This window comes from Guillardia theta (genome assembly GCF_000315625.1).
Source record: "Guillardia theta CCMP2712 unplaced genomic scaffold GUITHscaffold_98, whole genome shotgun sequence".
Classification (NCBI taxonomy): domain Eukaryota; class Cryptophyceae; order Pyrenomonadales; family Geminigeraceae; genus Guillardia; species Guillardia theta.
Genome location: NW_005434576.1, coordinates 101,062 through 123,367, shown reverse-complemented (window position 1 = coordinate 123,367; position 22,306 = coordinate 101,062). Strand labels below are relative to the sequence as shown.

At 50.1% G+C, this 22,306-nt stretch overlaps 9 protein-coding genes across 9 annotated transcripts; 5 read left to right on the top strand and 4 right to left on the bottom strand.

Moving 5' to 3' along the window:
- Positions 1–357: 357 nt before the first annotated feature.
- GUITHDRAFT_40221 (hypothetical protein) lies at positions 358–1,272 on the bottom strand (the record flags this gene model as incomplete). The annotated part of the gene is made up of 1 exon (XM_005824136.1): positions 358–1,272. A coding segment is annotated over one exon (915 nt), but the record flags the coding sequence as incomplete, so codon positions are not given.
- Positions 1,273–1,751: 479 nt separating this feature from the next.
- Positions 1,752–4,502, top strand: GUITHDRAFT_145168 (3'-phosphate RNA ligase RtcB; the record flags this gene model as incomplete). The annotated part of the gene is made up of 14 exons (XM_005824176.1): positions 1,752–2,556; positions 2,599–2,670; positions 2,701–2,732; positions 2,788–2,948; positions 3,002–3,108; positions 3,147–3,280; positions 3,326–3,358; positions 3,425–3,469; positions 3,526–3,705; positions 3,871–3,919; positions 3,966–4,154; positions 4,205–4,248; positions 4,300–4,380; positions 4,425–4,502. 14 exons carry the CDS (start codon positions 1,752–1,754, stop codon positions 4,500–4,502), a joined length of 2,010 nt encoding a protein of 669 aa, XP_005824233.1.
- Positions 4,503–5,529: 1,027 nt separating this feature from the next.
- On the top strand, positions 5,530–6,332 carry GUITHDRAFT_116625 (hypothetical protein; the record flags this gene model as incomplete). Its single annotated transcript, XM_005824135.1, has 6 exons — positions 5,530–5,643; positions 5,689–5,825; positions 5,877–5,904; positions 5,955–6,005; positions 6,082–6,237; positions 6,306–6,332. The coding sequence occupies 6 exons, from the start codon at positions 5,530–5,532 to the stop codon at positions 6,330–6,332; spliced, it is 513 nt and encodes a 170-aa protein (XP_005824192.1).
- Positions 6,333–6,362: 30 nt separating this feature from the next.
- On the bottom strand, positions 6,363–8,031 carry GUITHDRAFT_116624 (hypothetical protein; the record flags this gene model as incomplete). Its single annotated transcript, XM_005824134.1, has 11 exons — positions 6,363–6,384; positions 6,448–6,566; positions 6,623–6,719; positions 6,760–6,908; positions 6,955–7,076; positions 7,118–7,224; positions 7,277–7,418; positions 7,466–7,578; positions 7,637–7,781; positions 7,824–7,910; positions 7,968–8,031. The coding sequence occupies 11 exons, from the start codon at positions 8,029–8,031 to the stop codon at positions 6,363–6,365; spliced, it is 1,167 nt and encodes a 388-aa protein (XP_005824191.1).
- Positions 8,032–9,682: 1,651 nt separating this feature from the next.
- On the top strand, positions 9,683–11,027 carry GUITHDRAFT_116623 (hypothetical protein; the record flags this gene model as incomplete). The annotated part of the gene is made up of 6 exons (XM_005824133.1): positions 9,683–9,940; positions 9,987–10,421; positions 10,472–10,511; positions 10,559–10,615; positions 10,671–10,864; positions 10,908–11,027. 6 exons carry the CDS (start codon positions 9,683–9,685, stop codon positions 11,025–11,027), a joined length of 1,104 nt encoding a protein of 367 aa, XP_005824190.1.
- Positions 11,028–11,322: 295 nt separating this feature from the next.
- GUITHDRAFT_78344 (hypothetical protein) lies at positions 11,323–12,714 on the bottom strand (the record flags this gene model as incomplete). Its single annotated transcript, XM_005824132.1, has 10 exons — positions 11,323–11,454; positions 11,506–11,535; positions 11,636–11,692; positions 11,753–11,789; positions 11,863–11,901; positions 11,953–12,137; positions 12,272–12,338; positions 12,395–12,456; positions 12,514–12,606; positions 12,655–12,714. 10 exons carry the CDS (start codon positions 12,712–12,714, stop codon positions 11,323–11,325), a joined length of 762 nt encoding a protein of 253 aa, XP_005824189.1.
- Positions 12,715–13,225: 511 nt separating this feature from the next.
- Positions 13,226–15,814, top strand: GUITHDRAFT_116621 (hypothetical protein; the record flags this gene model as incomplete). The annotated part of the gene is made up of 7 exons (XM_005824131.1): positions 13,226–14,013; positions 14,074–14,133; positions 14,189–14,216; positions 14,543–14,794; positions 14,846–14,918; positions 15,131–15,684; positions 15,740–15,814. The coding sequence occupies 7 exons, from the start codon at positions 13,226–13,228 to the stop codon at positions 15,812–15,814; spliced, it is 1,830 nt and encodes a 609-aa protein (XP_005824188.1).
- A 318-nt stretch (positions 15,815–16,132) lies between these two features.
- On the top strand, positions 16,133–19,367 carry GUITHDRAFT_145163 (hypothetical protein; the record flags this gene model as incomplete). The annotated part of the gene is made up of 15 exons (XM_005824130.1): positions 16,133–16,942; positions 17,082–17,123; positions 17,145–17,345; positions 17,394–17,456; positions 17,583–17,671; positions 17,722–17,853; positions 18,056–18,173; positions 18,228–18,300; positions 18,358–18,419; positions 18,488–18,589; positions 18,656–18,692; positions 18,854–19,057; positions 19,112–19,188; positions 19,237–19,266; positions 19,314–19,367. The coding sequence occupies 15 exons, from the start codon at positions 16,133–16,135 to the stop codon at positions 19,365–19,367; spliced, it is 2,094 nt and encodes a 697-aa protein (XP_005824187.1).
- A 187-nt stretch (positions 19,368–19,554) lies between these two features.
- GUITHDRAFT_145162 (hypothetical protein) lies at positions 19,555–21,797 on the bottom strand (the record flags this gene model as incomplete). Its single annotated transcript, XM_005824129.1, has 3 exons — positions 19,555–21,276; positions 21,334–21,468; positions 21,522–21,797. The coding sequence occupies 3 exons, from the start codon at positions 21,795–21,797 to the stop codon at positions 19,555–19,557; spliced, it is 2,133 nt and encodes a 710-aa protein (XP_005824186.1).
- Between the last annotated feature and the right edge of the window lie 509 nt (positions 21,798–22,306).

The window sequence follows — 22,306 nt, the reverse complement described above, 5'->3', positions numbered from 1 at the left end:
CGTTTTGGGTCTGAAGAGTTTCGGAGGAGAGGAGGTATTCTTCTTTCCTGTTGCCTTGGAGGAAACGTTTTGAGCCCTTCCCTGCTCCTTCATCTGCCCCCCGTTGGCAGCACTAGATTCTTTCCCTGCTGTCCCTGCAGGTTTGAAGAAGGAGGACAGAGAGGAAGTGGTAGAGGATGAGGGGGCAGCGTGTTTGTTGGAGGAAGAAGAGGAGGTCGAGGTGGTATTGGTGGAGGAGGAGGAGGAGGAGAAGGGCTGGAGGGTCTTGTGGTGATGGGTCCCTGCCTCGCACACCTTGTACGCGTCCTCGTCAGACATCCTCTGCCCGATAATCTCCTCGAGCTGCGCAGCGTCGTGATCCTCCGGGACTTGCGTCATGTTGACCAACTTCCTCTCCTCCATATCGTAGACCCACTGGTGTTTGAAAAGCTTCTCCGCTCGCTCGAACGCGTCCTCGTACCCATCCGGTACCTTCTCCTTCATCTTGGGATGCTTTCTCAGAGCCTCTATCGCCTTTTTTCCGTCCCCGTGCTCCCTGATCAGCCCGTAGGCCTTCTGGATGCCAATCCCTGGGATGCTCTGTAGATAGTCGCACCCAGCAAGGATACACATATGGATCCTCGCGTCTCCGCTCAGCTTGCTGACGTCCATTGACTTCTTGTTCCCCTCCCCGAGAGGCTTGTTCTCGAAGATGCAGCAGCTCCCGCTCGTGTCCATCTTGTAGAGTATCATGTCAACCCCAAAGGGAACCATGTCGCTGTCCTCCGAGATCACAGCCTGAGCCATCCCCTTTCTCACCATGTACGACATCTGTGCATCGGCCTCGTACGGCGACACGATGCATGTCACTTTCTCGCTCTGCAGGCGCGCATGGAACGCATGTGCCATCTCTGCCGTCACATGGATGGACTGCTGCAAGCACTTCAAGGCTCCTGAACGATCCCCGCGGCGCAGCAGCTCCATGCCCAGCGCCCGCTGGCTCTCCCTCCTTGCATTTCGCTCGCTGTTGACGCGAGCCTTTCCGGGAAGAGAACGCCCGTCCAACACGATAATGGGGGTGACGCCATAGAACTTGAGCATGTTCACAAGGTGCATGCAGTACTCGATGTACTTGTCAGTCGGTTTGCCCATGGCAATGTCAAAAGCGCATCCAAACGCCGCCTTGTGCAGCCATGCGTGTCCATCGCACACCACAGTCTTGCCGGCAATCTCCTTGACATGTCCCTCCCTCATGTGTGCCGCTACGGCCTGTCGCAGTCCCTTGATGCCCATCCTCCTGCTCGGCTAAAAAAACTTCCAACTCAAAATTCCCGATGCGCAGGGAGGGCAACGAGTGTGGTCGAGGAGTGGATGGAGAGCGTTCTCCTCTCTTTCAGGCTGAGAACGAACAAACCTTATGCTTCTTCTCTACCAACTCTCTCCTCCTTCTCTACCAGCTCTCTCCTCCTACTTGCTCACACTATCACCGCTACTCTTTTCGCACTTCCGCATTTCCCCCGCCCAGGAGCCCCTCATTTACCCCACCCCTCCGAAACAAAATAGATACCCCACCCTTTCCCACTCACCTTCGTTCGTACGAAGTTCTGGGTATTTGAGTAAAGTTTAAATTGAGTTGTAAAATTTGAAATCAAGGAAATGATATTTGAAATTATTGTATCGACTCCCGTTTCTGACAGATATGAAAGCTTACAAACGGTGGGGTGGTATGAAATTACTGTATGAACATTGAAATTCCAGCTAACAGGCACATCATGGCTATCCTACCAGGCGCCCACAGGCGCCGCCACCGGCCATCCTCGCCATGCTCCAGCCTTCTCTTCCTCTTCCTCCTTGCGCTCTCTGCCGTCGTCTGCTGTTCCCACGGCTCCGCTCCTGCCTCTCACACATGCACAGCCTCTTACGGGAGCCTGGGTGCATTAGGAGCCGAGCCGCTCCGTCTGAGAGGAGGAGGGCTATGGCGAAGTTCGAGGGAGAGCAAGGGCACGGAGAGAGGAGGAATGCAAATTCTTAGCACGATAAGGAAGAAGATTGCTGTTGGAGAGGCCTGGTTGTACAAATATCCAGCAAGGCTACTTAGCAACTTGTTCTCGAGGAAACCCAAAGCCCGCGCCAATAACCAGGATGAAGAGAAAATGTCGAAAAGAGGAAACTGGCATCTGCGGGGAGGTGGATTGAGTGATGATCGTGCAAGGAAAAGTATTGAGATCGACGATACCAGCATCGAGAGCATGCTCAAGTCGGCGCCGTACATCCAATGGGACGGCAACCAGCTATTTACGATACCCAAAGGACACATTGAGGGGATGAGATCGAGTGCGAGTTTCTATGCCAACAAGCCTCTCTTGAAGCAGGTGTTGAAGGAGATGCTTGAGAACCAGGCAAATGGGAGCAAGGGAGGCTTTCTGTCCGCCATCCAGCAGCTTTCCAACGTAGCAACGCTACCTGGAGTGGTGTCGAGCTCTATAGGCATGCCCGACATCCATAGCGGATATGGATTTGCGATAGGAAATGTCGCGGCTGTTGACATGGATGATGATGATTCTGTCGTCTCTCCAGGTTGGCAGCAGATAAACGTCCACACATCTCAATCTCTTGCAGGCGGTGTCGGCTTCGATATCAACTGCGGGGTTCGGTTGCTGCGTACAAACCTTCACGAGCGCGATGTGATAGGTGATGCTGCATTGAAGAATCGGCTTGCAGATCTCCTCTTCAAGAACATCCCAGTGGGAGTTGTGAGTTTCCATGCGCCAGTCCTGCGCTACTGTTGTGACATTCACTGCATCGCAGGGTGAAGGAAGTGTGTTGGGTCAAGCGGACGGCAAGGTTTCAGCAACACGGAGAGCTTGGAGGGAGTTGAGTCTGTATGCACAGGAGCTTGATGATATCCTCCGGCGAGGAATGGCGTGGGCTGAGGAGAGGAATTTGTGTTGGCCGGAAGATCGGGAAGTGTAAGCAAGGAAACAAGTTTGATGAGTTCGGGAGTGATTATCATGAATGACAGGGTCGAAGAGAGAGGATCTTTCGAAGGCGCAGACCCAGATGCTGTGAGTGACCGTGCGAAAGCGCGAGGAAGAAATCAATGCGGGTCACTTGGTGTGCAAAGCGAAGGTTCTGCATTTGACTCTTACCATCGGGTATGTTTGCAGGTTCCGGCAATCACTACGCAGAGGTTCAAGTGGTGGAGGAAGTATACGATGAAGAAGCAGCTTCCGCGATGGGTCTCAAACTTGGCACTGTTTGTATCATGCTGCATAGTGGAAGCAGAGGTCTTGGGCATCAGGTAGCTGCAGCTTCTCAATCTGTTCGTTTGTTGAAATGCCTCAAGGTCTGTACGGATGCCGTGGCCGAGGCAGAGAAGGTTATGAAGCAACAAGTGACTCAATCTGCCCACCCCATGGCTGCTTCCCTTGACCTTTACGCTTAGGGGATCTCGGTAGTAGACAGGCAGTTGGCTTGCTGTCGTATCAAGGTAGTTTGTTCCTTATCGTGTCTACAGCTCTGAAATGCTGTTTGATGTATTTTCAGTCCAAGGAGGGACAGAAGTACCTTGCTGCCATGCGAGCAGCAGCGAATTTCGCGTTTGTCAATCGATGTCTGATGGCAAAAGCTGTCCGGCAAAGCTTCGCAACAATCTTTGAGAGGGACGAGAAGGAACTCGGAATGAGCACAGTTTACGATGTATCCCACAACATTGCGAAGGTTGAGGTAAGAATCGATACCATCTTAGTGTTTGTCTCTTCCCTGTCTCGTCCTCTTGAACTCTCTCGATCCTGCCAACCCCAACCCCCTCTCCTACCCCCCGCCCCAGGTCTCCGCCGAACTTTCTCTTCGCCTAGAGGACCGGCTTCGAATCACGTGCTTGGCACGCAGGAGCACATGGTGGATGGAGTCAAAAAGAAGGTCCTGGTGCACCGCAAAGGTTGGTTGACCGAAGCTTCTCTCCTTCTTGTCATCGCCTCCTGCAGGGGCGACGAGGGCCTTCGGCCCTGGATCTCCAGAGATCTGTGACAAGTATCGGAGCATCGGACAACCCGTCCTCGTCGGTGGCTCCATGGGAACGTGCAGCTACGTCCTCACGGGGACGGCCAAGGCCATGGAGAGCACGTTCGGCTCGACCTGCCATGGAGCTGGAAGAGCGATGAGCCGATCACAAGGTGCTGTCTGGTTGCTTGAAGCCTGCAAACGACCTGAGAGTTGGAGGCAGCGATGCGAAGCCTTGACTCCAGGGCTGTTTTGAAGGAGGTGGAGGTGACCTCAACTCCACAACTGTGCTACGAGGGCTGAAGATCTGCCTGCCAGGATCGAGGATGTACAGCGAGGGTCGCGACCAAGAAGTTGGTAGCGGAGGAGGCGCCACAAAGCTACAAGGATGTTAGCGAGGTGAGAGATCTTCGACGTTGTCTTGGCCGCTCAATGGCAGGCAGGTCATCGAGACGTGCCATGCAGCTGGCATCTCAAGGAAGTGCGTGAAGCTCAGACCCGTCATCTGCATCAAAGGATAGGCTACTCGTGCTCATCCCGAGTTGTGATGTAAAATCTATGTAATGTCGAGGCATTTCTTTTCTATGTAATGTCGTGCCCCTCCACCTCCTCCCCTCCCCCCCCCCCCTCCTCCCCCTCCCCCTCCCCCTCCTCCTCGCCCTCCTCCTCCTCCAACCAGCTGGGTCCCTCCTCCTCCTCCAACCAGCTGGGTCTCTTACAAATGGGAGAGAGAGGCGGGTCGCAATGTGATCGACCCCTACCCCCATCTCTCCCTTTTCATCTTATATTCTACCACCGGTGTGAAGCCAGCTTTCCTGTGGAATTTTAATTAATAACTTCGGTACAAAATATTTTTCATTACTGAGTTGCTCACTACTGATCTACAGGGATTAACATAGTAGTATGCAGGTGCACTATATTGATTTCATCATATAAATTTATTAAATATTGATAATTGGTAGTTTTCTTATAAACCTTTTTGATTTAATACTCCTCATTTACTATGGCCCCGCGTGCCATGCTGCGGCTGCTCGGCAGAGCAGCGCGCGTTGCGGTAGGAAGTCAGCAGGGCGCCCGTCTCTCTCCTCTCCTCCCCCTTCTCTCGAACACTCCAGCCCCTCCTTCCTATACCTGCTCCCACAAGCTATGCTTCGCACCCTCCCCATTCCTCCCGCAATCTGCCACGAGTCAAGCTCGTCAGCACCAGGGCAACGGTAGGAGCATCAACTTTTTGCAGAAGAGGATGATGAGCAAGTCGAAACCAAAACCAAAGGCGCCTGCTCCTGCGAAGCTTTCTCTGTCTCGGATGTTGGCCCTCCAACATTCCGTTCTCCTCAAGCATAAATTCAGGGATCTCACAGTACCTGCGGGATGGAGCAGACTGGATATGGACAAGTACTTGTCCCCTGGAGAAGCTTTGTATTATGTGTTGACCAAAACAGAGGGAGAGTTTTCATTCATTATCTTGACATCCTCGACGGTAATCTGATTTCTCATTGGGCTTGTGTGGTTTGGCTGATCCTGTGTTGCTCTCAGTCTATAGTGGACATGGACGAAATCGATGAAGAGGATGACGATTTCGAGGACGATGAAGAAGACGACAAGGAGGAAGAATTCGGAGTCTCTCTGTTGCTAGCCATTGAGAGGAAAGGGAAAGACCTGGTCACCTCTTCTCGGTCTACTAGTCAAACACTGACTATTCGGCAGCCCCTTCTCTTGGAACTTTTCTTCTCGGCGGAAGGCATACGCATAGTTGGCGCTGCTCTTGGAATCAATCCCGCAGGTCATGTTGTAAACCTGCATGGGACGACCAATGGTCTCTACTCCGTGTACAGCAACTTAAGGTGAAAGCCCTGGGGAGTTGCTCTCAGGTACTGACTCCCCGTTGTTGGAAGAACGGAGCGAGAAGCAGATGACGACGAGGTGACGACTTGTCTGCTGTGAGTTTTTCCCCTTCCCTCACGACTTCTCAGCTTGAAACGACGACCTTGAAGCACTTTGTGGATTTGAACCCACCAGTGCAAGTAAGAGCCGCTGCAGCGTTGATGCTTGCTCGATTCTCGTCTCGCGCTAATCTGATGATTTCGCTCTCGCTCGCAGGACGCGATCCTGAACACAGTAAAGAAGCACCTCTCTAAGGATGTGCTCGCCTATCTGATGGAAGTAATTGCAACTCTGTCAACACGAATGCTGCTAACTATTCATGGCAAGTCTATTTCACAAGATCAGAACAAGCAATTCATTAATTTCCTGAGGGTAACAACTTTCATGCTCTACATTCTTCTTGAGATTCTTGACTGATTCATGATGACTTGCTGCTTTAGGAAACATCTCAATGGCTGGAGAAATGAGTCTCCGATGACGTCTTCCATTGGCGTGCCTCATACCTTGGAGAATCGATAGCTGTAGAGAGAACAAGAAAGATGAAGTCAAAGAAGCCTTGTCATTTACCAGAACATCTCTCACCCTGACTCCGATCTCGACGAAGGCCACATAACCCGAGGAAGACCCTCGTATGGACGGAGGAGCTTGTAGAACCCCTGTGCGTTGTGGATGCCGTTCGAGCTCTGGCTAACTTCTCCACTCTGGAAAAAACCGAGGATGCCTTTGTTCCTGCAGCAGTTGAGCGATATTTCCTCACTGACTTAGTCGTTACCTCGTGCTCGTACTCTTTAGCATCTCCTCGGCTGATGGCGATGACAAGAAATCGCCCACGGACTTCGTTGACAAACTTGTGGCTGCCGAAAACTTCAGATGAGGGAGGAAGAACATGCTCACGCCGCACTGGGAATATCCTGATGCAACCGTGACAAGTTGTACGCTGTGCTGGGGCGGAACTTGGCACATCCAGGAACGTTGAGAGAATATTGCTGGAGGGTGAAGAGGCGGAACTTCTTTGAGTCGGGCTTGAGGTCCATGCGGCTGACCTGTCAAAGGGCCGTCAAGCTCGTCGAAGACCTTCGGCTGTCTCACCTGAGAAAGGGCATGCTGATTCGCCTCTGAGGCGGGAATGAACCCGTAGTAGTTGGGGACTAATCGGAAGAACTTGGTGGTGCCCTGGAAAAGCTCCTTGCTGCTCGCTTTGTCGCAGATGTCTGGGAGAAGCATCAGAAGAGACAGATCGACGGCCATTCACCTCCAGGCTGCTTCATGATCTCTCCCGATTTCATGGCGAAGTCATTCATGTACTGACTGCTCATCGGCCTTGGCTTCAGGTCGACGTCTCTCCATTTCGGCTTCTCACTACATGAAGGGCATCGTGAAGTTAGCAGAAAGAATGTCACATCAGACACACAAGACAACTGACTTGACGTAGGTCTTGGGCCTGAGGCTCTTCTCCTCGAGCCAGTTCTGTCCGTACTTCAAGTCGGCTGCAAGCTCGAAGGAGTCTGAATACGTTGTCCCTTGTGCAGAATATCTTTTGACTCCCATCAGCGCTACGACAGGTCTCATCAGCGTCTGAGGCACGATCATACAACCCCACCTATCCGCTGAGGTTTCTGATGAACTTTGAAGTCGTTCAAGTACAATGAGGATGCCAAGAACGGTTTGGATTGGAATTCTCGCTCGTCAGCTGCTTCTGATCGAACACTCTCGCTGCAAGGACCACGCAGTCACATGATGCTCAAGTCAAGGTCAACAGGCATAACCCCACCCTGCCTGCTCCTCGGGCACCTCATTGGAATTGTCCGCCAGCGGTTTGATCAGCCCTAGAGTACTCCCGTACAAGCTGCTGTATCCCCCATTATTCAAGTATTCCTTGGTGTAGGTTTGATTCGCTTCCTTGATCTCCATCCGTTCTGAGAGACAGTCAGGATGCTTTTCCTCTCACCATGCAGCACCTTCAAATGTGCTCGGTCCCGTTTTGACTGGTATAGGGATGCACTCCGACGAAGGCGTGTAGCCTGCGTATCCCACGATGCCATATCCTGATGTAGATGGATCAGCCGGCAGGTCTTTCAAGCATGCAAGAGAAATGACTTGACCTGATCTGTACGAGACGAGACTTTTGTTTCCCGCTGTTCGAGGACCAGAATGATTCATCGTCATTGCGAAAAGACCCACGTTGAGGTGCAATCACATGAAACCCTGAAAAATCACAATCATTTTATGGAAGGATTGAAACAAATTCTTAGAATAACTTCATCTTGCTGCCTTTGTTATCTCGCTTACACGTAATAAACTCCTCCTCGTCTCTCACATCACTGCTTCTCTTTAACCTCAGATGTACAGACAACAACACCTCTCACAAACGCTCCTTGTCATGGTCGAGCTGACTAGCCTCTCCTCCCTCCTCCCTTCTCTCCATAGAAATTCTGCTGTCTCTTCTCCTCTTCCTTCCTCCTCTTCCTCTGTCTCGTTCCTCACACGGCGCCGCTGATGTGCATTGTCCTGGTTTCCGTTCCCAACTGTCGACCACTTTGCCTTCAATTATTCTAGAAATTCTTTTCTCAAATTTGAAATTTTCATAATTCGAATGAAAAGATTATGCGACCCATAGTAGGCCTCCTCCTTTCTCCAGTTTTCAGGCATGTCCATCAAAGTTTGTAAATATGATAGTAAATTTGAAATGTATAGATAGTTATAAATAATCGTTTTCAAATGGAAGCCAGTTCTGTACTGATCGTTCGTCTCCACCCCACGTTTTCTATGCAATTGGAAAGCAGGGGTGGCCCTACCCCACCCTCAAAATACCATATATGTACTACCCTACTACCCCCTCATGACATGGACCCTGTACCGGTTTTATGGTTTCTACCAGTATAAACCGTACCTGCTACCACCCCTACTTGAGGAGTGAACCCCCCACCCCTAGCCTTATCACACCTAAAGGGAGTGTTGGCTCTGGGATGGTAGGGTAGAACGGATTCGGCACTAGGGGGGGGGGAAGGGGGGGGGTGCTGATTGCTTTGACTCAGGGGTGGGGTAGGGTAGAGGAGGGGCAACGGCACAGGAGGGAACATGGAAACAAGGGGGTAGGTGGGTATCAGAGGAGGGTACAAGGCAGATGACGAAGGGGTGGGTGGTAGGCAGGATCATGGCACGAGAGAGAATTTTGGATTGGGTGGGGGTCACAATGAGATGCTCCTGTACCCGTTATTTTATGCATATTGTTGAGGTCGAGGAGGGGTGGGGTGGTCCCCAATCATAAGCGCCGGATAAAGAAATTGCGACGTGGACTCGAACAAGAATGGAGGACAGAGCAAGGGGATCGGAGGGAGCGAGGGGAAGAGAGAATCCATGCGTACCAGAAAGGACAGGAGAGGGTTCCATTGCCGGCAGATTTCAGCTTAAGAGTCGAAGCAGAGGTGTCTTGAATCAGTCTGCACAATTCAGAGATGAATTAAATTTCGTATGTCCAAGGTTTGCGAGAGGAGATGTAGAACGCGTGTCAGGACTGGAAGAGCTGTAGAGCAAGAAAAGAGAAAGTTGGACCTTCCGAAATAGGATGACAGATTCTTCTCCAACAAGACACAGTCAGACTCCTCGAGTTTTCCTGATAGTAACATGCAATCGGAGACACAGGTATCACAAAGAAGATGAAGGTTAGAAGCGTTTTCACTTGAAACGAGAAGAGTGATATGACAGAGACGAATGAGAGAGTAGAAGGATCTGATTCGATCTCTCCCGTGTCTGTGAACCGTCCACGAAACTTGAGACCGCTTTGATTGACTGGAATGATGTGTTACAGGAATTGGAGATGGGGCTTGAAGACGCCAAGAGATTGGTTCTCGAGAACGGAGAGCTCAAAGATTTCTTCAAGATTGGAAGCAAGGCAAGCTTGGGGATTCTGTTGGGCAATGGAAAGGAAAGAAGAACAAACGAAATCTTGGGAGTGACTCCCGGATCGACTGCGTACGGGCGACTTTTCCCAGGTGACATAATTGAGGAGATCAACGGCATCAGAGTTGCAAGTCAAGAAGTCATTGCAAGGCTACAGCAAGCTAACTTCACTGGGGTGAAGAGGATGTTGTAGGGTAGAGCTCTTGCTGACGATGCTCCAGGCCAAAGTTCATCTCAAGATCATCCGACAAGGGCATCCGATTGTTGTCGAGATCGTCAGGCAGGATGTTTCAAGGATCGGAGCTGTGGATCAAATGCTGCAGATGATTCATGGATTGAGAGAAGCTTCACGAAGGCCCGGGTTCGACCTTCAGGGTCAGTTGAACGTCCTCGCTCATCAGTTCCAAGATTTTTGCATCAGAACTGCTTTTGCTGAAGCAGAAGTTGCAGCGCGCATTCGTCGTGTGCAAGAAGAGATTTTGAAAGGCTCTAATGAGCCAAAAGCTGCTCAGGCTCCCAGCGTCGCAGCACCTAGTGTCAAAGAGAGCAACCAGATGAGTCAACGAGTTTCCCAGCTGGAGGCTGAGCTGAAGAAGGCAAACGACCAGCTGAAGCAAAAGGAGGGAGATCTCCAGAAAGCCAAGAGTGACCTTGAGGTTGACGAGACGATCACTTATTTGTGTGTGAGATTGAACTCTTGAGTCAGAGCTCAACACAGAGATCAAAGCAAGACAAAACTGCACATGGTAAGGGTGAGATGAACTCCGATGACATGAGCTGACGCGAAGCGAAGAATCGATGATGTTGGAGGTGAAGCAGCTGAGAGATCTCAACGATAAGCTGAAGCAAGGTCCGATACGAGTGTGCCTGTTGCGACTCTTTTGAATGCTGCTTTTCCACACCAGAAAACTCGAGCCTGAAATCAGATGTCACTGCTCTGAACTCGAAGCTGCAAAAGTCGACCGAGTCCCAGCCGAACAAGACACCAGAAAATGGGGAGAAACACGCAACTGACGGAGCCGACGCAGAGGAAGATGACCACAAGAATCAGAACAAACTAGAAGCTTCGAAGAAGCTGGCGAAGACACTAATGGAGAAGGTACAACCCTTCGGCCTTCTTCAAGTCACTAACTCCCTATCAGGTAAAGACTCTAGAAAATCAGATGTCTCAGATGGTTTCAAAGGAAACCTACGATGAAGCTAAAGCTAAGATTGACGATCTGACGCAAAAACTTTCCAAGAAGACGAAACAAACCAAATAGATACTTGTGAAATTGTGGACATGTCAATTCTGGGAATTTTCGGGCTGGCGATCAGCTTGTTAACAGTTTAAAAGATCAGCGTCGCCCCCTGCCTCTTCCTCTACTTTGCTGTTTCCCTTTCCTGCCCGATCTCTTGAGCCACATGTAATTGAATCCTCACAGACCTCACCTTCGGTTCTCGTCTTCGTTTGCCGATCCTCTCCTGCTGGCTGTCGCTTCAGAATCCTCGCATCCTTCACTCGAGGTGTTCACTACAAGCTCAGTGAGCAGCGCTCTCAGGCCCTGCAGCCCTCGGTCACGCGAACCAACTATGTGAGCTAGCGATCACAGTTATGAGCGATGGCGGGACGCCGGATGGAGGGACTTCAATCCGGATAAGGTCCACCTCGATCACTACGTTTGACTTCTTGTGGAAGTCGTACATGGCCTGCTGAGAGCATAAGTGGCCATGGCACATGCCTGATGCTTTCATCATCACCGGCACATCAAACTTGAGCTGAGCAAGAACCTGTAAAGTAACAGTGAGTTCGAGAAGGGGAGAAATCACAAAAGATGGTCGTGACTGCACAAAGACAACATAATAGTTTGACAGGTTTGAAGGAGTCGACCTCCATCTGCAGTCCATACTGAGCTGCTTTCTTCAGCAGATGTTCGCGGGTTGAAGTCTGTTAGATTAGTGTCAATGCCTCCTTCAACCTCCAGCCTCAGGGTTTGTCAAACTTTACCTTGTGCATGGAATAGACTGCACGTCGAGCGAGACATCTGCCCACAACGATAGACAGTCACGTCCACCAAGCTTTAAATCTACCATCCTCATCACAGTCAATGTTCTCACAGGCCGCTGAGCAGAAAGATAATGTCCATCCCCTTGCACCTGAGATGCTCGTCAGATCTTGACGCCACATGACTGGTCCTCGCTCGTCACCTCGTCCCAAATGGTGGGTTCATGATCACAGTGTCGTAACACGCTCTCGCTCTCCACCTTCTCTCCTCCACTGCGACAGTCGCCATCTTAATCCTCGTCTCCTCCTCGTCTCCTGCGTCTGAACCACTCGGATCCGCCTCAGTCTTCTCTCCCTGTGTCTCTGTTTCCTCTATTGTACAGAACCTCTCGCTTGTGATGTCATTACGAACGAAGTTGACATCTACTTCCATCTCCTCTGCCTGGGAAGAGCCTTAAGTTTCCAGCAGAATTCAAACAAACACTCTCCCTCCCCTCCCTTCCTCCTTATTTCCCCTATAACGATATGGCCTACATTCTGTGCCGCAATGCAGAGTGCATCATCGTCGACGTCGATACCACAGACGTAACTGTGAGCGTGGTCGGTGAAACCAAGACTTTGAGGAGGATCCAACCCCGTCCTCACCTTGCTCCCAAGATCGACGCACCTATGGAGAGCATTCCGGTCCCGCACCCTAGATCGCAGACCTTTGCGTATCATCTCAACATGAGAGACATCATCAGTCGTATTACAAATTTCCTCACCATCTTTCCTTCAATGTCGTCGAATCTGTTCTGAGCGTCGTAAAGAAAGCAGGCAGCGAGATGTGGGGTTGTGGGGTACTGTTCAAGGTGTATCTTCATGTGCATGTGTCAGCCATAAACTTGTTCTGTTCATGTTGAAACCTTGGGCTTCTCAAAGACATCAACATCTTCAAGAGCCATCTCAAGCTGTTTGAGCTTCATCCTCACCTGAAACTTCATTCATCCAGCGGCAAACAAAGAGATTGTATCGAGTGCTGCTCCTGCTGCTTCAACCACGTCTCATCCTTCTCATCCATTCTCTTCCTTCTCCTGCTACTCGTCTCTCTACCCTTGCACTTGCTCTGCGCTCTCCTTCACTCTTCGCCAAATCTGCCGCCGATTCTGCATTTCCTCTTCAGATTTCCCCCATGGGTCGGCCGCAAGTGAAACTGCAGATGATGGCTGACCACAAGGAATGGAACCACACATGATGGCTGACCTAGCACAGTTACAGTCCGAGTGATCGGACAAACTGTGGGAGGGGGTGGCGTTATAGAACTTATGTGAGGGGGGGCTGGAGGTGGGTGGTGTGCTGTAGCACCATTGAAGGGGTGCAGAGGGGGGAAAATGGGGGTGAAAATGTCACCATTGAGCTATGTGGATGGGGTGGGTAGGCCGTAGGGTTTTGTTGGTACCCTGGGGTGGTGGTCACTCGAGTTGAGACGTTTGTGGAATGCTGGTGGCAAGGGGAAGGGAGAGGCTTCATGCGTGGGACAAAAGTTTCAGCAAGGAGGAGGACATGGTTGAAATGGAAGGAGCGGACAATGACAGGCATGAGCGGCAGAACATTCATCAAGTCCCAGCGCAGAGAGTAGAAATCATCCTTCCCAAAAATTCTGTATGTCAGGGGACTCAGAATGTGAAGGGACGAGGCTTCGATGGAACTTGGTCAAGCACAAATGATGAGCATGGGGGAAATCATTCGAGCGAAAAGAATATTGTTTCGGTTGGAGAAAGCTTGAATTCTACAGCAGAACAAGGTGCCTCATCTATCATACTCGAAAAGCATGGTGTTTTCGCATCTCCAGAGGATCGCCGAGAACCAGAAAGGGAAATGAGCGAATCTGAAAAGAAATGGAGAAGGAGGTGGGAAGAGAAAATGATTGAAATGAGACAGAGGATACGAAAGCGGGAAGAATCACATAGCTCTTCGTCCAGCAACTCTCAATTGAAGAAGCAAGGATCTTCCTTAGAGCATGTCCCTAATACGGACGCTCTTGCCTTGTCCCATTTGCAGGAGTCAGCGATTGTGGATCACCTTCAAGGTTCGAGCTTTGATGACGTGCAAAGCATTTCCACGCATGAATCCAGCCGAGAGGAGCGAAACCTCTCCTGGTTGATGCAGTGCAGAACTCCTGAGCGGAAGAAGCAGCAGGTACAGGCGTCGGAACAAGCACATCTATCAACCATAGACAGCGAGGCTCGGGAGGACGAAGGGTCAGCATCGAAGGCTCTCAATGGGTCTGAAGGGAGCAGGTAACGACTTTGATGCTCTGGCACTTGATGCTCACTATTATGCAGAACTTCTCTCCAACACTCGCATCACCACATGGCGAATGACTTTGTCTACGGGCACAACACGTGAGCATGACTTGCATAGCGAAGCTTCAAAACAGGAGTGTGACAATCCTTGCAGGATACTGAACGGCACTCCAGCTTCCATGGTGAGATCTTGCAAGTGAATTCGTCTCGATGATGTCTCGACAGCGCGCAACGAATTCCCGACGGGTCAGTAGAAGCCCTGAGCAGCGAGCAACAGTGATTTCATCCTCACCTGTCAAACGAGATTTTTTAGGAATGTCTTGCTCTGTTGAGAGATGATCCTGATGTGGATACTCAGGGCCCATGGGCTCAAGTTATCTCCAGTCCAGCCTTGGCGACACTTCGACGAAGGCAGCAGAAGATTATCACAAGGTCTCTTGAATCGATCTGTCGTTTTCAAAGTTGATAAGAAGCACAGAAAGTTTCAAATCTGCAATCCGTGTTGCAGAAGCTCGAGCATGAAAACTCATCGATGCAAAAACAGCTGCAAAGGGTTTCGTCTGCATTAGAAGAAGAAGTGAAGAGAAGGGAAAAGGCAGAAAGATCAGAAGATAGTGTTTTACAATCTTGGAAATCTCACTGCATTCAAAACGAGCGCCTCAAGAAGAACTATGATGATACCAAGGAAAAATTAGAACAGATGCAAGCTGAACTGACCAACATGAAACTTTCACTTGCTCAACAATCCAAGGGGCGAAAGGTCTTTGAATTCTTTCCTGACGCCTTGAATTTGAGTGACGCAAAACTTCAGGAGTTTGATGCAGCTGGACGGGAATCGCGTGCAAGTCAATTGAGTTCAAGACTGATTGTAGATGTCAAGACGTGTATAGAAGAGATCCGAGAGGTACTGGAATCATCAGCACTTTGGAATCAGGTCAGGAGCAAAAGAATGTTTCTGCGGGTTATAAAGGTTGCGCTGATTAGAGAGATCGATGGAGGAGAGACAAGTCGTCGAGGAAGATACATCGAGTATTGGGAGACGAGTTAGACGACCCGTTCGACTCCTTCGACGAGCGTGAGTTGACTCGCCTCTCAGGGGCAGCGACTGACTCCTGCACTGCTCCTGTTTCAGTCCGCAAGGAGCTCGAGCGGACCAAGAGATGGCTGGAGGAATCCAAACTTCGTGAGAGGTTGGGCAACGAAATGATCGTCGACTTGAGGCACCAACTCCGAGACCTCCAGCTAGATCAGAACTTGAAGGACGAGACCTACCAACTCCGAGACTTTCAGCTAGATCAGAACTTGAAGGACAAGACCTACCAACTCCGAGACTTTCAGCTAGATCAGAACTTGAAGGACAAGACCTCAGAGCTACAGGCGTACCTGATGCCCAATCAGACCTCGAGGTCAAGTTTGACCCGTGCGGAAAAGTCGCAGTCAACCTCCGATTCCTCCAGCTCCGACGATCCTGCCCACTGGGCCTCAAGCTCCCCTGGCAGGGAGTTTTCCAGAAGCCATGACTCGTCGAGCCTGAACGGGCCTGCCAACGGTCGTCACGACCTGCCCGCAATGACGCCGACACGATCGTTGGAGAAGAACAAGGGGGCTGAACACGGGAAAGAGAGCTCCTCGTCGAAGCCCAAGAGCAAGGTAGACGTCACAAGTTTATGTGCCTTGAGACTTCTGACTTTGATGGTAATTGAAGCATCGAGACCTTGAGAGTCTCCGCAAGGCGAGAAAAGAGTTTGAAGCCATCGCCGCCAAGTACCTTCCACAATAAAGTTTGTCAAATTAAATCAGTGCGCCCGCAGTGCCGTTGAACATTGTCAGGCTGGCAGGGGCCGAAGCCTCTTCGACTCTCCTGATTGTCCTCGTCCTGATTTTTAACTTAACTTTGAGTAAAGCACTTTAGACTCCGAGGCTCAGCGGCTCTGCTGAGTCAGTAGTCACGGCCGGCGACCGCACTGCGGCATTGCCGCAGTGCCGCGCCGACGCGCCGCCGGGCCGCCGGCGGCCCGGCGGCGTTCAGGCTCTCAACCGCATCCCCCCTCAGTCCCATGCGTTCATTGTCCCTCCCCGACGACCTTCACGTGCCATCATGGGCAAACTCGGGAGGACGCGGAGGGGGCGAGGGAGTCACCGAGCCGACCCTCTGAAGCGAGAGGAGGGGAAAGTAGAGGAGATGATCGCTGCTTCAGCTGGCGACGAGCCGGACGAGGCCGAGGATGGAGGGATCGATGAGCTCCTCGCAGGTATGAGGAGCTTCCAGCCGCAGGATAGGTCGAGGGCTGCAGATCTGGCAGGAGGGATCGGGAGGACAAAGAGGGGGGCGAGAATCTTGCAGGAGCGAGGGGTGACAGCAAAGCTCACAAGTTTGTTATGTGACTCCTCGGAGGAAGTAAAGGAAGCTGCAGCGATCGCTCTCAGAGCATGCTGCGGGTCCGGGGGGGAAGCTGCGTATGAAGCAGCAGTGCGGGGGGATCTCATGACTCCTCTTCTGTCCAGCATAGCGTCTCATGTGAGGATGAGCGGGACTCCGGGGGCAGCAGGGAGAGACGAGCTGCTCTGTGAGCTACTGGACCTCCTGTGGGAGACTTGTGAGGTCAGCAGTCAAGCAGTGAAGCGAGTCAACGATGCGGCAGCGGGGCTGCTGCCTGCCTTGTGTAGGTGCCTGGCTCTTGGCGCTCCCTCCCCTGCTGCTCCTCTTCCTATCGCTGTGCGCATCGCTTGCTCAGCGGCAAACTGCATCAGCGTTCTGTCTGAGGACAACCCTCCCATCTCTTCCATGCTCGCAGGGCACCCCGAGGCCCTTCTTGCGATCCAGAGGGCAGTCATGGAAGAGGGATACAGCTCCATGGTCGCCGTGTTGAGTGTGGGGATCCTCATCAACATCGGGCAGCATGCACAGGTGAAGGAGCTCGTTCCCTCCCTCCCTCCCCCTCCCTCCCTCTCCCCCACCCTCCCTCCCTCTCCCCCACCCTCTCTCTCTCTCTCTCTCTCTCCCTCTCTCCCTCCCTCCTCCTCACTCTCTCACTCTGAACCCGCAGCCTCCGGAGTTTGCGCAGGCCATGAGGAGAATTTTTGGGAGGGTACTGTCGTGCGATCATCAGGAGACGATGATCAAGGCCATCATAGGTGGCCCTCTACTGCCTTGCTGCCTCGTCCTGACATGCTGCCGGGATGCAGACTTGAAGCCGCCGGAGAATGGCGAGGGAGGGCAGCAGACGATGGAAGAAGAATCTGGTGGTCATGCGCAAGAAAAGCAGGGGAAGAGACCGAGCATCAAACCGATCACTCATGGTGTCTTCCATGTACGACGTTGTTTGTCTTCCTCCCTCCCTCCTCATCCTCTCTCGCAGGAACAGTTCTTGCACACGGAGGGGATCGCGTCGACCTTCCATAACAAATACTCAGCATGGCGGGTGAGATTTTCTCCTCTTCTCTCCTCCTCTTTCACCTTACCTGGCCTGACCTGACTGTTCGTCCCATTGCCTCATGTTCCCCTTCCCCTCCTGCACCGCAAGTTGATCCCCTCTGACTGCTGGCAGGATGAAGTAGCCGAAACGCAGCTCGCTCTCGAGATCATTTCGAATTTGATGGTCCCAGACGACAAGGAGGACGAGGAGGAGGAGGAGGGGTAGATCTGCGATGGTCAGAGCTCCTGAAGGTCTGACATGTACCTTGCAGCTGGCAATCAGCAGACGAGGAGGAGGAAGGGAGCGAGATGCTAGAGGAGGCGAATGTGCAGGAGCACAGTCTTCCTTCCGCAAAGCTTCCGATTGGACAGACCGAATTTGCGAGCTGGCTAGTAAGAGAAAAGTGAGAAATTGTACTTTCCCCTCCTTTCCCCTACCCTTCCTTCCCCTCCCCTCCCTACCCTCCCTTCCTGCCCTGCCCTTCCCTTCCCTTCCCTGCTCTGCTCTGCTCTGCTCTGCTCTGCTCTGCTCTGCTCTGCTCTGCTCTGCTCTGCTCTGCTCTGCCTCTACTTTTCACTTTCCTTGACGTGACTCTTGTTGAGCAGTCTGCTCGATCTTGTTGTGCTGCGAACGAAGGGGCTCAGCGCAAACCTCAAGGAAGCTCTGGCGACCTGCTATTACGACGACGTGCGATACATTCCTCTAGCCCTCATAGACATGCAGGTCAGCGACTCTCGCTCTCCTGCTGACTTCTCTCACCTTGCTCGGTCCTCGCAGATCTCAGCCATCGAGTGCATGTCAAACTGGATCCTGTCCTGTCCTCCCGGCAGTCAGATCGCCTTACAACAAGGTTCTCTTGCTCTCAGTGGCCCGGGTTGCGTCGATATCACTGAAATTTGATGAGAAGTGAGGGATGAAATCATCTTGCCCAACGTCTTGTCGGTCCTGCAATCTTCTGAACAGGGCAAGGTGCCTGATTTACCCTGCTACCCCGTCTTTCCCTCATCTGCCTCCCCTAAACTTCTTTTCTCGCGCAGGTTGAGATGGAGGAATGTCTTTCTGCAACTCTCTTCGTCCTCCTCGAAAAGGCTCTCGAGCTTGAGATTCGCACAATTCTCGTCCTACCCAGTGAGCTCCAGGTGAGAACAGGAGGACTTTGCGCGGCTCTTCCTCCAAGGTCTTCTCTCCTCTGAACCTCCTCGTAGGAAGCATTGGCTGTGTGGGCCGAGCAAGGGGCGACAGGTGCAAGTCTTGAAGCTCTGCTTCCTCCTACTCACCTCGCTATGTCACACAGATGAGATCAGGATCAACGCTATGAACGCGCTTGCTTTGCTGGGCAAGAGCTTCAGAGATCTCGGCATATCTCATCGTTGAACATCTCTTCTTGCTGACAGCTTTCACAGAGAGCAACACGAGCATTGGAAAAATCTTGGTCAAGGTTGGCAGCAGGCAGTCTGTCCATGACTCCATTGACTTCTCTTGTCAGAGTGCACAATCTGCGAGATCCATCCTCGTGGTGGCCGAGGCTGTCAACGCTATGTTTGACGTGTACGCGGAAGATGACCTCAACGAGCTTGTCCTCCGTCCCTTGCGAGTGATCACGTTTGGTGGGCTCGATCGTTTTCCGTTGAATTTGTGACAGATCATTGAATGTCTGCAAGAGATGCAAGCGATGTTTGTTGCTGCCATGAAGCAATGGCTTGCTGACAACAAGGCGAAGATAAGACAAGACCCACAGGTCCGAGCGATCGATCTCCGAAGAGAGAGCTTGTGACGTTGATTCCAGATGAGAAACGCTGCAGACAGATTGAAAGAGGTGACGAATCAAAACTCGAGAATCTAATGGACCTCACGCTTTTCTAGGTGAAACAAAACCTGCCAAGATTCATTAAGTACAAGAAAGACCTCGGTCTGTGATCAGAACTGCTTCCGTTGAAAAATCATAGTCCGAGATATTGTATTATTTGTAGAATTCATAGATGTGACATCTTTCATTGAGATCAATACAACTACCAACTATCATTTTTTTTTGCATTGATATTTCACTTGCATACTTCTATTCACTAGAGCAAATATTTCAGAACCACTGCTTCAAGGCTATCCATCAGCAGTCGTTGTCGAAAATGTTGAATGAGTCCTGACTTCCGCTAGAATGATGCTCAACCTTGTTTCGTCTGCGAGTGTAACGGCGACCGATCGGAGCAACATTTGTAGGCTTTGTGGCAATGGCTTTAGTCGTCATGGGCATTTTTTTGGTTACGACTTCACTGCAGATGTCCTCCTTGAGATTCTTCTTGCTGACATCCAAGTATCCCCTCCTGCGTTTGTTCGTGCTCTTGACATTGGTAGCAGGTGTCAGGTCCTGGGCTGGAATCTGCCTCTCTGGTGTTGACAAAAATCTGTCGCACTTTGAAAACTGTTTTTGATTCACGTCCCTGGAGGAACCTCCTCTGGATTCTCCTACGTAAGTTTCTTGCTGTAATGCGTTCCAAGACTTTGTTGGCTGTTTGGACGGTGCCGAAGGCCCTGCTGTTTTAGGCTGTTCTATGTCTCCCTTGAGGTTACTTTCCACATCTCTCAAATTCTTGATTAGAGTTTTGGCACAGGATAATTCTTCCAAGATTCTCTGTTGCTCCACACTTTGCACATGGAATTTTTCTTGGAAAGATTCCGATTGAGCAAGCTTTGTTTCCAACTGTTTTACTTTCTGCTCATGTTCTTCCGACAGGGCTTTCATTTCCATTTCATGATCGCGCTTCACATCACACATGACTTTTTTCAAATGCTCTTCCATTTCCTTCAAATTCGACATCGTCTTATTTTGATGTTGATTATCTTTTTCGGCAATCTGATCCTCAAGAAATGACACCTGTGCAGAAAGATTGAAAAGTCTGTCACTCTGAGCTTGTTTTTGAGTCATGGTATTTGTGAGAATGGAGTCCAACTGAGATAGGTTTCTGTCTAAAATGTTCAAGTCATTTTCTTGTCCACGGAGATATTCCTGATTCTTTTCGTACAAGTCGGCGTACCTTTGCTTTTCTATGAAAACATTCTCATTTCTTAGTCTTGAGCAATGCAACACTTGTCCGAGCGTGTCATCAAAGCTTTGAAAACTAGATACTATGTCCTCTATTATAGTCAACTCATTTTCAAAGACTTTGTTGTCGCTTGATGCCTTCTTGTACAAGTCATTCAACTTTAAGTTTAGATCTTTGACAAGCTGCAATTCTGTTTCTTGTTGCTTCTGAGAAGATTTGATCGATTCGATTTCAGTGCTGTATGCTTTCTTTTGATTTTTAGCCATTTCTTTCATTTCGAGGATCTTCGATTCATAGTTCCTCTCCAGATTCTGTTGTGCTTCGCAATGTTTTTCCTTTTGCTCTGTAAGTTGCATTTGAACATTTTTGAGATGCAATTCAGCCTCGATTAATCTGGTTTTCTGATCCTCTAAAGATTTTGCAATGAGAACCTTTTCTTCTTTTTCCCTGGTTGATTCCTTCTCCAACAAGCGCTTTTCTTTCAGCAACGTATTGAATTTTGCGGAAATGTCGGCATGTTTGCTTCGAAGATCGTCGAGAGAGCATGTTTTTTCCTTCAATTCATTTTGAAGTACTGAATTTTGTTCAGAGAGAGCTTTGATTTCTTGAGACAGCTCCTGATGCTTTTTCTCCAAACTTGAGTTGTCATCCTGAGACTTTGACAGCTGCTCCACAAGTAATTGATGCTTAGAATGATACTTCTCCTCAATTTGTGTTATTCTCGATTCCATTTGCACTTTCCAATCAATGAAAGCATCATATTTCTTTTCTCCAAAGTCAAGCTTCTTCTGCAACACGAGGAGGGATTAGCCTGTTGTTCAACAATTTAAGGAACTTGAATGTACCTTGGCATCCAAGACATGTTTCTGATTAATTTCAAAATTGTCACTGAAGGATTTGGTGCTGATCTCAAGCCCTTCAACAACAGCTTCGTGCTGCCTAAGCTTTTCGGCAATACTGGCTCGCTCATATCGAAGTTGCTTGGATCATACAAGAATTAGTTTTGTTGAATTTCTACAAGATATCTCAGTACCTCTAGATCTCGTTTTTGATGCTCAATCACTTCAGCTTGTTTGCGGTTTTGCTTTTTGAGCTGTTCACTATTTTCATGCTGCTGTTGCTGTGAAACGACATAGGAGTTCAAATTTTCCAGAATTTGTGCTGTGGATTGTGGGGCTGCAAGTAGTTGCTTTTGCTGAGCGTTGCCTGACAAAGTTTGATTCGGGGGCCTTTGCGAGAATTGATTCGTCCTTCGTTGTAGGCTTGAATTTCCGGCAAACAATTGACGCTGCTGCTGTTGCTGTTGCATCTCAAATATGACGAATGGCTTCTTGAGAAGATCTTTTGCTTTAAGAATGAAATATTCTGTCCTTCAGGATTTAGAAGTTCTACACAGCCCGGTCACACTCAGCAACATCAGAACTGGAATCTTTCAAGCAAAACAACTCTTACACGGAAACATATTCAGGTCCTTCAACAAAATTCGAAGTCTTGGATTAGAATATTATGATCTGTATCGGAGAGAAAGATTTCTTGTTTCCTTCAGGTGTCATATTGCAAAACATAAAGTGTCGGTGTATACATCAAGAAAAGCCAAAGAAATATTTACTGTCGATAAAGAAGCGATACTATTCAACGTATTCAACCCTGCCACATGTTTTTAGTATCCCATTAAGAACATGAATCCCTACCGCATTTGCAGCAGAGAGTTGAAATAGAAGCTGACTGGAAAAGGATTCCACCGAAAAAAGTGGAGAAGACAGAGATCACAACTTGAATGTAACAATCAGCAATCAAGGATCAGTTGAAATACAAGAT